This window comes from Clinocottus analis, unplaced genomic scaffold, assembly GCF_023055335.1.
Source record: "Clinocottus analis isolate CAN_PGR_092001 unplaced genomic scaffold, fCliAna1.0.p SCAF_9, whole genome shotgun sequence".
Taxonomy (NCBI): Eukaryota; Metazoa; Chordata; class Actinopteri; order Perciformes; family Cottidae; genus Clinocottus; species Clinocottus analis.
The window spans coordinates 4,444,545-4,461,945 of NW_027176251.1; the positions used below are offsets into that span (position 1 = coordinate 4,444,545).

Here is a 17,401-nt window from a genome sequence, read left to right on the forward strand (position 1 = left end):
GAGGCCGATCTTCTGGCATGGCACACTTTTTTTCTTCTTCTTCTTCTCTCGGGCGTATCTGTGATGTTCACCTCCTCACGTTACGGCTCTTGACTCTGTTTGCTCTCCGCCACGGAGCATTTTGGGACAGAGAGTTTCGAGTCGCACGTGAACTCCGGCGGAGGAGTGGCCTCGTCGCGGGTGTGGGACTACAATACCCGGAATGCACCTCTCTGTTTACGCACGAGACTTGCAACACCTGAAACCGAGTGAAACCTCGGTGGTTTCGACAGGAGGAGGCCGAGCGGAGTGATAAGCGACCGACCGAGGCGGCGGAAACCTGCTCGCTGAGGTTGGCGGTTACTTCTGAGACGAGGACACACAATAAACAAGGCCTTTAATCACCAGTAAATATATTTACACGGATACACGGAAGTCCCCACAGTTTGAAGAAGCAAATTGCCAGGTGCTTTTTGTGCTTGTTGGAGTAACGCCAGCAATAACAGAAGGGTTATGACGTCATTATATCATATTCATCGTGGTTATTCATTTTTAGTCTTATCTTAGAAGATAGTTTTTATTGATTTTACTGTGTGTTATGTAAGCACTGTGGTGTGGAGTGACTGTAGATCAAAGTTAATCTCATCATGGAGGACACACGTCATGTTATCTCACTGAACAGGTACTGTCATGAATGGCTGAATAGATCACTATTTCAGACTGTTGCAACATTTATAATCGTTATACAAACAATCCAACAGGAAACCAGTATTTCAGCTGCTAATGGCTATGCAGATGCACGCCAACGTGTATGAGAAGTAATAGCTTTTAATATCTGGCTGAAACTTACTGTTTGTTTTGTAACTGTTATCTTCACTGATAGATATCCTTAAGTTTTAATGTTGTGTTTCGAGACCTTGTGTTCTTTGGATGGAGGCCCTGGCGTCCAAGTTCACAAGGAATGTAACTAAGCACTCTTGAGTAGATTATGGATTTTCATGTAGAAAAAGTGGCGGCTGCAGTCTGGACTTTAGCATGACTGATTAGCATCCCCCTCCTACACAAGTGAAAGTATGTTAAATGTGATTATGACTATAATTGAATGTGGCAATGTGTCCATATGTGTGTTATATCTGCACTCTCCTTTGTTTTGTAACACACATTAAGCTCCTGAGTTGTGCATGTTGCTGTTTACTGCCTGAATATGAAACAAAACAGACGAAAGCTGGCACATTTCACCCGAACACTGTTGCAATCATTTTTTTCATTATCAGCACTGAGCCAGATTATTAGCTGTGTTCCAAATCACACACACTTTTATTTTTTTTTATTGGATTTCATATGTACAGCTGACCTTACAAAATATATGAATGCATGCAGTATTCATACAAAGGGAATACACAATATAATGTCCAGAATGGTCCAGGTGAAACAATAGACAGGTGAACACATTCTGCTCCCTTGTGGCTGTTGAACACATATGTGAAATAATGCTGTTGGCATGCTCTAGTTTGAACTTTTTTCCCATCTTTTTACTTTCAACACATTTTAAAAAGGTGTAAATAATGGAAATGAGTGATGGCTGAATCCATTTAGCTGCCTCAGTGCCAGAGTTCTGGTCTTGTGTCACACCGTCATGGTTAGACATCTTTAGTTCCTTCTTTTCCTATAACGCCTGGTCAAAACGTCTGCTGTGGGGCCTTCACCACGTTATGAGGTGCTTATTATTAAAAATGCTTTACCTGAATTCTCTTTACGTTTTCTATCTATATTTTTTCATTGGCCGGCCCACGCTTGAACATTTCAGAGTAACCTTTAAACTTGCATTTATGTTGCGTGTAAATATGAATCGATTTGAACACAGAATGTTGTGTTTGAAGTAAACAAATCATTTTATTAGATTATGCACATTATTAAGTGTGTTTTTAATACTTTAACAACAAATTTGGAAACGTGAAGTGGACATGTTTTGCCACTTGGTGGAGCTACTTCACCATCATTCCTTTAGTCAGACTTTTAGCTGTTTTTTTTCTTCTTCTAAAACTAGAAAGCGACTGTCTTATCGGTTTGTTTTATATTGTCACCAATCCAACAAGTAAGGAACTGTTTGCTAACGCCAAAGCAGAAGCAGGGATTCAGAATAATGTTGTGCCAATCATGAGTGATTATTTTGAAATGGCCTAATTATAGTGGTGTAAAACGTATTAGTGTCCAAGAGAACCATGGCTATTTAATGTGATTGTGTCTTTGAATGTCATGCTTCTTCTTGTTTACGTGAGCGTCAGCTGCCCAAGAGACTTTGAGGCGGTTCACCATCATATCACAAGAAAAAACAAACACATCTTTGTCTCTATTTCACCGACGGTGTTCCCTCAAACATTTTGTTTTTAGGTAGAAAAGTAGTTCGTTTTGATCCTGCGGTGAGTATTTATTCTACACACACTGATGTGATGCAGTAAATTGGGCAACAGTAAATTGGACAACAGAGCTGAGGGTCAGTCTGCAGCTATTCCACTCAGCGACCAGACAGGTGAAACACCACCTGGGACGTAAATTAATATAAATTGCCGAAAGCATTGTATAAAGGCACCGCTGTCAGTGTTGCAGCAATTACTGTTAATTATTTTGACTCAACTCTTAGCCTCGTCAAATTGCCTTTCCCAGAGGATTGGTTGGTTTGATGACAATGACAGTGTGGTCGGTGGTTTTAACCACACAATTGGCCACAGATGCATCACCGGTGCAGAGGTGTTACCACAACACTGTGATTTGCTGGTCAAGCTAGAAAACCCAATACATCTCATCATGCCAATACGAGCTGATATGAAACTGTGATTCAGCTCGACTTTTACTATTAAGCGGAATACAACCTCAAAATCACTGACACGTCCACATTTAATGTCACTTCTCTTTTGTGTTTTCTAGGTGATCAAAGCTGCGTGCGCTGACCAAACCTGTTATTGTGGCCTTCATCTTCATCCATAGTTGGCAGCTCACGCTCTCCATCAGGGCATGTGTGGCCTTCCTCTCTGTAAAGGGACCATGAGGCCACGACAGTCTGTGAAGGTGATAATAACACGGCGACACATTGCACTCTGAGACACTAAGGCAAAATGACTGCGTTCTTATATTTTATTAAACACGTTATAGTCATCTGTTGAGGCAGTGGAAAACATGAAGTCTGTTGGTATTTGACAGAAAAGTATGTTTTCTGTTCAAGACCACATATTTGAAAACTACCCAAAAATGTCTTGCAGTCCTGCCAGAAACTGTTAAAAGTGCTTTTCTTTTAGACTATGTCTTAAAGAATACAGAATAAAATAAACAAAAAACCTAATATGTCAAACTTGACTTCACATAACCTTGCATTGATGCTCTCCTCATGGTCATTGTTGTGTGAACACATGTTTTGTTTTCAGCTTTTTTCTTGTGTCTGACTTTACCGAAACAAACACAGAAACCTCGGCCTGTCAGTACACGTGGCAGCTGACAATATCTGTCTGAAATGAGTTATCATGTTGTGAATATTAGAAGTAATTCAAGGGATTTAGTCTAGTTTAACTGTCTTCAGTACGCAGAGTGCGTGAGTGACCCAAAAAAGGCTGAATCTCCTCAGTTAAAACCCATCGGCACAACGATTTCAGTTTCTTGGTTCCTCCTGAACTTTGCAATTTTCACTTTTGACTTTTGAGATCCTGACCACGGCAAAAAAGTATGAACGGAGTAGGGCAGCCAAGGGAAGAGGATACAAATGTGTGTGCATGTGTGTGTGTGTGTGTGTGTGTGTGTGTGTGTGTGTGTGTGTGTGTGTGTGTGTGTGTGCACTTGTACATTTTAGCACAAAGGTGAAATTGTAGTGCTGAAGCTACTGCAACCAAATGAGGCTTATTGAGTAGAGCAAGACGTGTGAGCACTTCCTGTCTTTCATTTTGACACTTGGTGATTCTAATGAACTCCTATCCCTGACTCTCACGGTGGGTGAACTGATCAATTGATCGTCCTCATCAATGCACACGTCTCCTATCGTGGAGGAATAAAAATGCTATAAAGTCCCAAATACAGTTACAGTTGTAAAGCTGGTCTTGTGCAGCAACTCTGGGGGAGAGAGAGTTGCTTCAATAAGAACCATGAACATGCTGTTGGACTGTAATGGCTGTCGGTGGAGCCTCGAGGCTCTAGATGGCGCTACAGAGCTGTGCAGAGAAAACAGTGAAACAGAAGTTTGAAAGACTCGCTTCAGTTTACTCCTCAACGATAAAACAAGAGATTGAAACAAGATGATATGAAGAATTAGACGGGCTGGTTTTGTCCCTGCTCATCATTTCTGTAACACAGTTTAAGGAACGACGTGAAAGTCAGCGCGCACACGATAAGCTGGTTTTAGGTGTGGTATACACATACGCGTCAAAACATTAAAAAAAAACGATCAAATATTATATATTTAAATAGGAATAAAAAGCTGTGGTTGTATTATCAGTTGTAACCGACAGGAATTGCTTGATTAATTGGAAATCAAGGTGTTTGGCTCTAGTTTTTAAATGAAAATATGAATTGTTACAGACATAAAAGATAGCGAAGAAATATAAATATTTTGTTAGTAAATACATTTCATTATTGAGTTTCTGAAAGCTTGTACTGGTCTTTTTGAATTGTAGTTATTGGCAACTTATTTAGTCTCATCTGAGATTAAGGCCAACCTCAAAGCAAGACTGCTCGCCACTGAATTTACTTTAGTTAAATTACATCGCACTATTTTAATATTTTCAGACTGATGTCCGTTGTGTAAATATTAATCGGTCAACATTCAAACCGATGGCGCATTTATCAACACTTCAGAATCAATAAAAGATGTGTGTTTTTGCAGGAATCCCTCTTGACCAAGAAAGTTAGATTTACAAAGAGAAAGCTTCTGAAATAATATTTTTGAATTTAACATAAATACATGAAGAACCCAGAGTGCAGGCGACATTGTGGGATGATAATTGTAAGATAATTAAAAGTGGGTCGACGTAGTAAACGTTTTTTATACCTGTTTTGACTTCCAGTTTTATTTCCCAGTTCAACAGAAACATTTGGAAATTGTGCCGGAAATTAAATTCGTACAACACTGACTTTGCATTTGTTTGAAGCATTGAATTGTTCAAGAGTAATATTAAAACGTAAATACATTTCTGGGTGAGGCCTCCACTGTGCTGCAGGCCTTTTCCCACCTTGGCCAGAAACACGTGTAAAAACCACCAGGTCATAAAACGCAACATCGGTGTTATTTAATTAAAATGACATACAGTTATAATATAAAATAAAACATTCCGAAAAACATCATAATATTGAATCTTCCTTGTCTGCCATTCAAATCGTTGTTTTTTTTTGTATCACTGAAACAAAACGGAGTCGATCCACTGCCTCTGAATTCATACTGACTTTATTGAGTGGCTCACATAAAAAGCCATTCTCGGAGGGAGGGGGAGGGAAAACAAAAAAATATCATTGTAAAATTAAAATCACTTTACAACATGCTTACTTAAATTAAATGAGTGGGTAAACAGTAAATTATTTCAAAACCTCACAAATAAATTCAAAGTGCGCCTAATGATAGACCCCTAAATACAAGAAAACTCGTGGTTAAATATAACTCCCCACAATACATTTCATATCATGTCAAAGAAAAATCCAAGTACATTTCCGTATATTTTCAAATATTTACTAGAGTCCATATACAACTAGAAATACCTATACAAAATCGTCTCCTGGACAAATACATTACTCACCTTTACATTGGGCTGTAATTATTCTAAACTACATTTCTCATTATGTACAACACATTTTGCAGCGAAGTGTAAGCAACCTCAACTGGCCTATACTTACAAACTTGACGCACATACTGTAGGCTGTTGAATAGCAATATGTGACATAAACCTACAACTGCTCCTCCATTATCAAACGCTTGATAGGATCGGACAGATCAAGGGAAACCACCCCATCCCGTATCTCAGCACACTCTACAGGTATTTGTTCCTACCGAGCAGTCCATCAGGGACACAAATGAACAATTTATTCTGCTCGATAATAAAGTGCCAGAGTTTGGTTTTGAACAATATGACATAAGTAGCACAACTTTCGCAGGCTGACCATTTTTCACATCAGTGTTTTTTTGTTTTTTTTTTAATATAATTTGCTTCTCGTATGCTGGGAAATAAAACATCAAGGTAGAAGTCAGTATCGGGTGGAGAGAAGAAAAAAAAAGAAAGTTTCAGTTGTGCCCTGGTTCCAGTGTGCCCACAATAACTTGAATACACTGTCACACCGCGGATGTATATTAATGAGAAGGTTCTGATGGCACAGCTATGTAAGTAATTAGTAGTCTTAAACACTTGGGAAAAAGCCAAAGAAACGTAGAGGCCTATTTTCTCATTAAATGACAACATTCATCGTGAAGCATGACGCATACGCCAAAGGCATGTCCACTTCCGTGTCCTCGAGGACAATTCCATCACAACACTTAGTTGTTTTACAGTTTTTCCTTCACCGAGAGGAGTCTTAGAGGCCGTTCATGCCTCCTCCCTGGGTGGACTCCGCTTGGTGCAACAGGTCAGGGGAATGGCACGGAGGGCTCCCCGGCGCGCTGTGCTCGCTGTCGGTATCGCTCCCCCTCTTCCCTCCGCTGCCCCCGGAGCCAGATCCGGCAGATCCTCCGGCGCTGTGAGTTTTTACGTGTTTACTCAGGTGATCGCTCCGCATAAATCTCTTGTTGCACACCGGACAGGCGAATCTTTTCTCCCCGGTGTGTGTGCGTAAATGTCGCTGGAGCTCGTCGGAGCGCGTGAACCTCTTACCGCAAAAGAGCCAGTTGCACACAAACGGCCTCTCGCCGGTGTGCCACCGCAAATGCGCCTTTAGGTGCGACGTTTTCCCGTAAACCTTCCCGCAGCCCGGGATGTGACAGCTGTGGAGACCTTTCCTCCGGAGGCTGGCGCCAGCCGGTCCCAGTCTCTCCGCTTCCTGGCAGTTTGGACAGTCGCAGGTGGCTCTGCCTGAGTACCGCCGGGCAGATGACCTCGGAGACCCCGCTAAAGACGCAGGTGGACCCCCGGAGAGCATCGTGCCCCCCGCCCCGGCTAATGGAGAGGGGCTCGTGTCCGGATAAGAGGATAACACCGGCTTGAAACCGTCCATCAGGTGCTGGCTGGTTGTCAACAGGTGCGGAGAGGGACTTGTACTGAAAGCAGAGTGACTTAAAGTCGAGTAATCAGAATTATATCCGCCCAGAGGAGAGTGCAAGGAGCTCTGGAGTCCACCGGAATGCAAGGACGTCTGTAGTGCTGCTCCATTAGGGTTCTGCACATCGATCCATCCCGCTCCCACGTCCCACCACGCAGAGGCTCCGGCGGTTCCAACCTCTCCTGTGGGGATACCGGGATGGGACGATTTGAACCAGGACTCGTAGGGATGTGCAACGCTCATCCTCGGATATATGCCCTGCAAACTGTCCACTGAGGTGTGCACTTTCGAGATGAAAACCGGCTGGTGGCTGGCTTCCTGCGAGCCTCCCGAAACGGACGCTTGGAAAACAGAATAGTCGTTTCCAAAGTGGGCGCCGGACGAGGCGCCAGACGTGAGGGAAAAAGCGCTGGATCCGGTGGAGGTGTTGGTGCCGAAAGAGTCCGAGATGCCGGATCCATTGCGGGACACCCCGAAGCCGGACAGGCCGGATCCGAGGCTGCAGCTGCTCGCGGCGGCTCTTTTCCACGGATGGAAGCCTTTCCCAAAGGAGGAGGAATTATCCGAAATTGTTGACGGTGAAGGGCTCGGACTCCCTATTTTATTACATGTTGCAGCTAACATGGCTAAAGGAGTCGATCCTAATCTCGGCTCCTCCTGAAAGAACAAGAAAAGCTGTGAGTGACTGGTCAGTCTGACAAGTTGAACTGGTTAATTGCAGACATGTCTATGCGGCATTTCAGCTCGAAATAAGAAGGGCACGTTGGCGCACAGTTTGAGCAGAGGACTCATAAAGCGTCGCTGAACATGAGTTTGAAAGAAATCACCACTGCAGAGTGGCTTTGCATCAGTTCCTACCTGGACAAACAGAAAGTAGACAACTGAAACGCGACACACAGCGCTTACAAATGCATGCCAAAGCGGACAGCGCGGAGAACATGCGTGTTTGGAGCACCGGGTCAAACTCCTAGCTCCGCTTTCTCACACGACGCGCTCGCTGAAAGTAAAAGCAACGCACTGCCTTTGCCGCGTCTTTGCGGCCGCTGTAAGTTTAATCCCCCTCCGCCGGACAATGACAAGAACTAATTAAACCAGTAAGAAAGTCCTTTCGACTCACCCCTAGAAGTGAAGTTGCCATCACACAAAAACACTGCCCTCCTCAGAGGATCTTTTTATATTTATGAATCAGAGCACTGTTTTTTTTAGAGGTGTGCAATACAATGATGTGTTCCGCCCATTCTTCCACAATTGTAGGCTCCTCTCCAGCTTTGAAGTGCCGCTGTGACACGGGCGACCAATCAGCGGCTCCGTCCCGCCGCACTGCCACACACTACCGTGAGGTCATCAATAGAGCGCCTCAGACAGCTCTCCAGCCTCCTCCACCACCCCCCCACCGCCCCCTCCATAATAAAAGACAGCGGAAGGAAGGTAAAGTTAAATGAGAGTGAATTAGGAAGGAGGAATTAGGGGGCCACTTATTGAAATTTTTACAGAACATCTCGTTCCATAAATTTTAAGAAGGAAAGGTGATGAGCTGTGCTTTGGGATGGAGCTGCGTGGAAATGTTGGTAAACTATGACGACACCACACAAAAAAAGGGTCAGATCCATGCGCAATAAAACTACAAACTGTTTTTTTTTACGTTCATTTTTTTTCATTTTCAAATCAGGCTGCTCTTACTGCTCTTACTCCCTTACTGAGATCATCTCAGCTCAAAAAGTTTAATGTAAACTCCTTTGCTTAAATGAAACTTTAAGTGGGTCAAGTCCACTTCATCCTCTGCGTGTGTGTGTGTGTTTCCTTCAGCGCACAACTTTATCCTTTTAAGCTGCTGCAGGTGTTTTATTTTAGAAAGCTTCCTCGCGGTTTCTTTTTTTGCATCTTCCTCATATTATTTTCTATCATAAATCACCCCGTAACATTTTGCACTTTTTAACTTCTTAAGAAATTAATATACACAAACTATTACACAAGATATAAAGGCTGCATTGTTCCGTTTGTGCACCTATATTACACCGTCTCAAACTTCCACATTACTGTAATTGCGTTCAATTATCTTAACTGTTTTGATTAAAAAATGGTAGATGATACATTCCGGTGGAGAATTATTCCTTTTATTATGCTCCATATTAGTCTGAAACAAATGAAGAAGAAGATGATGAAAGGGGGTCGATGACTTTGGATCATTTTCAGCCTCAAAATGACAACATTAAAAAAAAGAAAAGTTGAATTTCTCGAGCTGGTTTATTGGCCTCAGGTTAACTGAGATGATGTATTAAAGTAAGTGATTGCACTCTGTGTCAGACTGCACATCAGATGGGACGCTGCTTACATTGAACAGGTCCATCACTTCTCTGACATTTAGCTAAACCGACGGAGGAAGCTTCTGTTACATAATAAGAACTTGTAGGCACAACGTGCGTGGAGCCCCGGGACTCTCCGTGCGCGCTATTAGCATGCAGTGCGCACTGGGAGCATAAATTTCATTTGAATTTCAAATTTAATAACGCAGGAGGTTTTTAATCATCCGCAGTTTTATTTGTTTGATATTAACATGCTTATTGACCGGGTCTGTTGACCAGCTTGGTCATTACAGGACAGGGAAAAGTTAATTAAAACGACCAGGGATTATTCATCACATCATCTGCCTAACCCATGTCGCTTCCTTTATTACACAGCGTGATAGATGGACTATCTGATTAATTCATGTGTTTCTAGGATTGGACAACAGCTTTTTTTTGGATTAATTTATACCGCTTTACCTTCTTGTGTAAAAAAAATAATTAAGGAGCTAAAACTAAAACAGTCCAAATTATTCAGACGGTTTGCTCAGTTTAAAAATAAATCCAAGAAACAGATACAGCGACATTGTACGTGCAGTTACCTTGCTAATGATTATTATTACTGTGTTATTCCTCAATGTATAGCGACCATTTTAACAATTCTATGACATTTATTTAAATCAGCCATACAATATATATATATATATATTTATTTTAACTTAGTCTTTCAATGTATGAGCGCTTGTTCTCAAACGAACGCGTAAAGTGTCAATTTAATGTGTTAAAAGAAAAAGATAAGACTCACGATAAGCTTTGAATTTATATGAAAGGAAGGACAGATTTTAGATAGACGGGGGGAAAAAAACACACAAACACACACATTCACGTGGCTTATTGGCGTTGGAGATAAGAAAGAACATGTATCGATCTGTTTTCTGCTCATTCATTATTTTATTCCCGTCAAACTACCCAATCACACGAACTATCGAAAATCATAGCAAGCTGTGAACATTATGTAACAGCGTTTAAAGGCGAATAAAATGTGACAAAGTAATGAGGAGAATAAAACCCACATACCGTGCTCCTCCGCTCCGCAGTGCATTGATTGACCCTCGACGTTTTCTCTCAGCAGAGTAAAACACAACATCTCCTGCTGCCGGTGTGACTGTGCACCGTGCCAGATAAATGTTACACTGGCAATTCAATTAGGAATAACTTGGAAAATATCCGCCGAGCCCTGTTTCCATCACACGCACCCAAACTGCTACACACATATACACATTTTATATGTTCACGTAATTCGCGCTTATATTTCAACACGCAACAATTAAACACCTGTGATTAATCTGGTTTTCCCTTTTCCTCTTCCTCCCAGATGGAATGCTCATTCACAATATTGTGCGCAATGGTGATTTTACGCATTTGGAGAGCAACGTATAGGGCTACAGCTCGGGGACATGTTGGCCTCTGGTGACAAATTACCAAGCGATCATAGCAGCAAGACTGATGTCAGAGGTCAGTGTGATAACTGTTCGACAGGAAACGTGTCGCTGCTGGAGCTCCAGGGGTACAAGAGATATTTAATCCGCGTGCACATCGAAATGTGAGTGTCTAATTAATTCTTAGCGCACTACCTATGAAAAAAAAACAAAAAAAACCTCTTTTGTTGCCTGTTGCGTTCAGCAGGGACGAGGTCGGTCCTGGTTCATATGGTGTGCACAGGTTGTTCTTATTGCACGGCTGTAACTGTAAGCCGCATTGAACAGATGTCCCCATTGAAGGCTTTCTTCTCCTCCACACATGGGCTATATTACCATCATGAAATCAAACTCAAAACCTGTCCCTTTCGCCACCATAATGACCGAGTTATTCTGGGCCGCTGAGCACGAACAAAGTGGGTTCAATATTGCGTGCTGCAGAATCACTCCGCCTAGAGAACCGGGAGAAAGGAGTCAAGCCAGAGATGCAGAAACATACTTAAATGTGGAAATGTATATAGCAACCCGGTAATCTGGAGGCTTTTCTTTTTAAAGATGTGTTTTTCTGTAAGAAAACTAATCACTTTTGGCATTCACAAACATTTAGAAGATTGCTGCTGCTCATATATATATATATATATATATATATATATATATATATATATATATATATATATATATATATATATATATATATATATATATATATATATATAGTTTTTCTTCTGGACAATTATCTAAAAAAATAGAAATATATGTACATTGTTAAAACTCATAACAATTTAGAAACTGATTATCCCAGCTGGTCCTATATTTGGTGCATCCTAATGTGACTTTTCTTGTTTCTGCATCCAAACATTGTCACTGTCCACAGACACTGTGTTAATGTAAAGTATGCAGAGCAGAGAGTAAGAGAGCAAGGTCTGTTGGTTGTTGTTTTCTCTGTTCACCAGGAGGTTGGAAAGAGCAGATGTCCGTCTACGCTGAGAGCTGCCAAGTGGGTCCGGAGCGGGGCAGCCACAGACACAAGGGCCCAAATGGTGTGACAAAAGATGTGCAGGAAGCCCCTCTACGCCTGGGTGAGCCACAGAGAGGGTCTCCCCTCTCTGCCAGCCTGCATGGACACTCTCAACACGAGCCAGAGCGGTGGCAGCAAAGCCATGTGTTGCCGGCGGGGATGCATGGTACACCAACACTCATATTCAACACAAACATAAATACACATGCATATGCAGGAATGTGCAAACACAGGCCAATACTCCTCCATTGGCATCAATGCACACTCACTGCACTCACACAGATTGATGTTTTCTTCCAAAGCCTTCATATTGATGGCCAGTTATTTTGTATCTTTCAAATGGGACGCTGACAATGAAGCAAAAATGTAGATATTAATGATATTAATTGATTTAAATATGAAAAATAGCTTCCAAAAATAAATGAAAAACAACCATATGAGTGTATGTATATCAGTATCTTATAGCTTGGAGACGGTGTGCCATCTTTCCTTTGGGGTCATGCAATGTGGGCCCCTGCGAGTGTTCCAAGCACAGGTGTGCCGCATGGCCAGTACTGAAGGGGTGCATTGAACCATAAACAATGATATAAATGTCTGGCAAATAAAATGGCTAGTTAACAATCTTTTGACTGCTCTAACCTCTGAGCCTTTGTCGGGTATCGATCAGGCAGCTGTTCCCGGCTTTGTCTGGCAGGAGGGGAGCATCTGGTTCCTCCTGGGATGAATGGAGAGAGACGCCCAAAAAACTTTCTTCTGCTTTTTAAGTTGTGTCTGACGGGAGGAAAAAAAAAAAAAAATCAAAACAAGAAGCCTGGTCATCATCTCCGTTGGGTCAAAACTTTATATGTTTACTGCATCCACATAAAGTGAAATCATAAAATGAGGCAGGCTCCTCAGGCTTTCATTTAAAGTTGCTTGTTATATTTAACAACCCCCGGCACTGGCTCCTTTGTTCACAGTTGCCGTGTTGTTGGTTTACATGGAAACCATGTAAATGCTACTTTGGATGGGCGCAATTTGCCTCCCTATATTAAGATAATTGTATGTTAAATAACTAACATCCTCAGATTTGCAGTGGGTCCCGTACGATGGGTCTTGTCACGCAAATATGTCAAGACAGGCTGCTAATGATCCATCCTATCAGTCAGAGCACGCCTGACGGCAGCAGCAGGGAAATTCTGGGGCCAAGACTTTATAGTTCACCTTATATTGCTGCCAGCGCTGCCCTCCTAAAGCCCACCGCAATCTATCTTCTCTCTCACTGAAAGTCTGTCTACTTATTATCAAAATAAAAGGAGTTGGATAATTAATTTAGGCATTTGTTGGACAGTCTTGTTGGATGTTATGATGTGTATTTCCCCGGCCGCTTGTTCGCCCATCTGAGGCGATAGATTAGAGTGTTTCAGATGCAGGCTGTTTATGATAAACAGAGATAACAGTGTATTTTGCCGCCATTTGGCCTGAATGCTATATCTGTGAGCCATGAAGCCTCCGTATTGACTTTCACTGAGCCCAACATTGCACTTTGTCAGTGTGAGCGGCAGGCTAAGAGACAGGCGGGCGAGGCAGTCATACAAAGTGAAGTACTTAGGATTAGCCCTGGCTCTTCAAGTTTCAGTAATTATCCTCCTGCAGGCATTCTTGCTGTGTTGGATAATAATGGAAGTCCGGGTGTACGCCTGTCACCTCTCAAGTGTGGGTGGAGGAAACCAACGAGAGGCACAGGACAGAGAAATGTTTGCTTTTCTGTTATGTCATCCCCGGAGCACAAGAGTAAGGCCAACGTGTATTGTTCCCTGAGGGGAGATGAAGCCGCACAAACACACACTGATTTGCTTCTGCTCAACATCCGACACACAACTTTGAATCTTTTTGAGGATGTGATAATGAAACATGTTCACCCAAGGTGATAATGTGTTCTCAGATCAAGTGTAATTGCCAAGTGTCAGGCGTGTGTTTTTGATAAACAAATCTGTTAAAGCACACAGTTGCATTATTGTTTCTGACGGCGAGAATCACCTGATTGGCGTTGATTACATTTGCAAGCTGCACAGATATGAGATGCTTATTCTCCCTCTCTTGTGGCATATTCTCACAGGATGAATAAGTATGTATTTTCTTCTCCACTCCTGACGTGTAGCTTCAGTTTATTTATCGCATTATCCTTAAAGTTTCGTTCAAGTGCATGTTGGAACAAACAGAGACAACACAATGCTTTAATTAAGAGTCAGTCCGATTTCCCAGAGGGGAGATTGTCTTCTTCCATTAACTTAGTTTATCATATAATAAAGAGGTTGCCTTGTCCTTCTCTACCCAGACAATTGGTTTTAATCAGCCAGCAGGCCTTTCATGGCTGATAATTTATGCTAAATTGACAAGGGTGGAGGATATCACAGAAAATCATTATGACAGGGCTCAGGTCACTGCCTGTCACCATCTTGTTTTATCCTGTCCACTGAGCTCAGGGACAACACAAAAAATCAGAAATAAGTGAGATGGAAATTTGCATGGCTCACCCACGTCTTTAACGTAATAATTTATCATGTGTTTTACTCATCCCGCGTAAGTTTTTTGCACATACTTTTGCTATAATAGCCATTGGCATTATAGGGTAGTTTAAAATGAAGGGATGTTCCTTATCTACAAAGTAAAACAACACAAAGACAGAACATAACAACTGCAAAAGAGATCCGCTTCTACAATGTGAAGTAATAAAGTCCGACACACCAAAAGAATCAATAGGTTATTCTCTTTATAAAAAAAAAGAAGAAGATATATCATGTAAAAGTGAGTTGCTACGATGACAAATTAATGTACGAGTCAAAAGAAAACCCACAACACATAGCAACAGATAATCCCAGTGATTGCAGGGTGGAGTCCAAAAATGTTTGTTTCGACTTTGGTTTTTAAGTGCGGACTGTGTGAAGTGTGGAAGTACAAATTGTGATTTGAAGTGAAGTGAAAGGGGGGAGGGGAGACGCGGGATGAGCATGAGGAGGAAGCAGGGACACACTTCTCGCCTTGCAATTTAATCACTGTATACCCAGGGAAGTATTGACAGTTGTCCTGTGGAAGCTATTAAAGTTGCTGTCCAAGGTTAAATGAAATTGCAGTTTATCAAGGCAGCATTGAGAAAATAAGGGAATCTGTTCATGGCTGTTGATTAATGTGGAGCGTGATCAACACAAGGGGTTCATTAAGCTATACATCACCAGGGTAATTTAACATGTCATCGGGCCTGCTGTCGCTCCCCTTTCACACATGTGCATTGTGTATGTTCGCTGTATATGTGCGAGCGTTTGTGCACTGAAATCGAGAACTCTGACCTCACATTTTGAGATGGGATTGTGCCCGTAAGCTTTTGTGTTTGCATGACCAACACTTCCAAATCCCTCCTTTTATCACCGTAAACCACACAGCATGTCTCTCCAGAGACGGGGATCAAATGGACCACTTAATGTTGCGTATAGGGGGGCATAATAGACACATAGCATGATATATTTTAATTCATGTGGCGGTATTCAATCAAGCATCAGCCTGGAGGGGGACTCTTGCAGTATCAGTGCACTTTCTACCAAAAAGGTTGAGATTTTACCGAAAACCAGACATCCTGATCTTTATCTCTTCCCATTCTTTAGCGTACTCGTCCTCATCTTCATCTTGCACCGCTGCTTTGATCATTTTGATCACAGCGGCTGATGAGCATCCATATAGAGGTATGCTAATCAGGCCCGGGGACCTGGAGCTGTGATTTCTTTCTATTATTTTTTTGTGCCCGGTGGATTTGTTTACTGGTGGATAATTGATGGTGCTTGAGGGACAGCCGTGAGTCGGACATGAATCACGGGCGACATGGCTCATGATAAGGAGCTGAAAGTCGCTCGTAATTAAGCCGGGCACTAGAGACCAATTGTTTGTGGAATGATTTGGTCGGGGCTAATTGACACTAATTGTTTAATCAGATTTTCTACCCCACCATACTGCAAGCAAGTGGGCTCCAGCAGCACTTCTTCCAACAATGCCGTAAAAGGGGCTCTTGATATGAGATTCTTGAGTGGGCTGGTGATGCTTGGCAATCTAGACGTCTGTTCTGCCTCAAATACTGCAAAACTGACATGTTTAGTTGCCACTTAAGACATGCTTTTTAGTCATGGATGTGGAGTTTGAGTCTTTTGATGTATCATTTGTACATGCATATAGGAATGGGACATTTGAAGCAAGCATCAATATACAACATAACTCGATCAAATGATAATTGACATCACTTCTGATAGCTTTCTGGTATAAATGGTAACATCGCCCAAAAGTATTTTTTTGTCTGAAGAGGAGTTGATTGATCTTGTTTGCACAGTTACCAGGTACTGTGTTCTTGAACAGAGCAGATTTATGGCATTTGGAAAAGGCTCATAAATTAGCGCAGTAATACCCATGATCCTCCCACACGCGCTGCAGGAACCGTCCTGTTCACGGTGCCAGTGCCCAACAGCTGGATTTGCACTGCGCAGCGGCGCCAACGAAATTACAATGCAAAGCATTGCACTGGGAGAGGCCATTTTAGAAGAATGGCAGGTAATTGTTTTTTAATACCTGTAATACTTTATGAGTGTGGGTCAGCATCAAAGCCACAACACACTGTATGGCTCATTTACCAAAGGTGTTGCAGCAAAATGACTTGTGGTAGCTCCGGTAATGGCACACCTTTCTGTGGTGTTGTTTACTGTGAAACAAACGTACACATCCTATGGAAACAAGTGACGATTGGAGCGATGCCATACGCTCTCTATAAAAATATGTAATTGAGCTGAACCACTGGGGGTACTTCTTTGTTTATGTGAATTTATCTCCTAAAATTCAATCGAGCAATCACTCCTTTTACAAGATATTGTTTTGTCTGCGCCCCAAGTGTGGCTGGTTTTATGTTGACACACAAATCATGTTTTATGCTAAGCTAATCCAATGCTGCTTTTTCCGCCACACATTGCATATATAGATATCGCTATATATAGGTATTTTACAGACAAAGCAGCAAAAGCTCAACTGTGAGGCCCAACAACTGTTAAACCCTGATAAAACAGTACAAAAGATGAAACAATAAAACCAGTCGATACACTACAAATAAACTAAGAAATAAACACAATAAAATCTATCCAATAATTTAGGAAAATAATTAGGAAAATAAACAATGAAATAAAGTAGTAAAGCAACGACTTCACATAAAATCCAGTCCGTAAAAATGTGTTGAAGTGATTTAAAAGAGTCTGCAAGCCTTATCTCCTCAGGCAGGTTGTTCCAAAGCCAAAGGGCCCTGATGGCAAAAGCACCTTTAGTTTTCAGCCTGAAGAAGGGCCCTTCTGAGGACCTAAGGCTGCGAGCTGGCTCATAAGGGGTCTGGACCCATCGCTGCTTTAAAAGTGATAAGTACAATC

At 42.0% G+C, this 17,401-nt stretch overlaps 1 protein-coding gene across 1 annotated transcript; it reads right to left on the reverse strand.

Annotated features, from left to right (window-relative positions):
• Window positions 1-5,403: 5,403 nt before the first annotated feature.
• Window positions 5,404-8,335, reverse strand: sp8b (sp8 transcription factor b). The gene is made up of 2 exons (XM_068570186.1): window positions 8,315-8,335; window positions 5,404-7,854 (listed from the first exon to the last, which is right to left on the reverse strand). The coding sequence occupies exons 1-2, from the start codon at window positions 8,333-8,335 to the stop codon at window positions 6,517-6,519; spliced, it is 1,359 nt and encodes a 452-aa protein (XP_068426287.1). The 3' UTR covers window positions 5,404-6,516.
• Window positions 8,336-17,401: the final 9,066 nt, after the last annotated feature.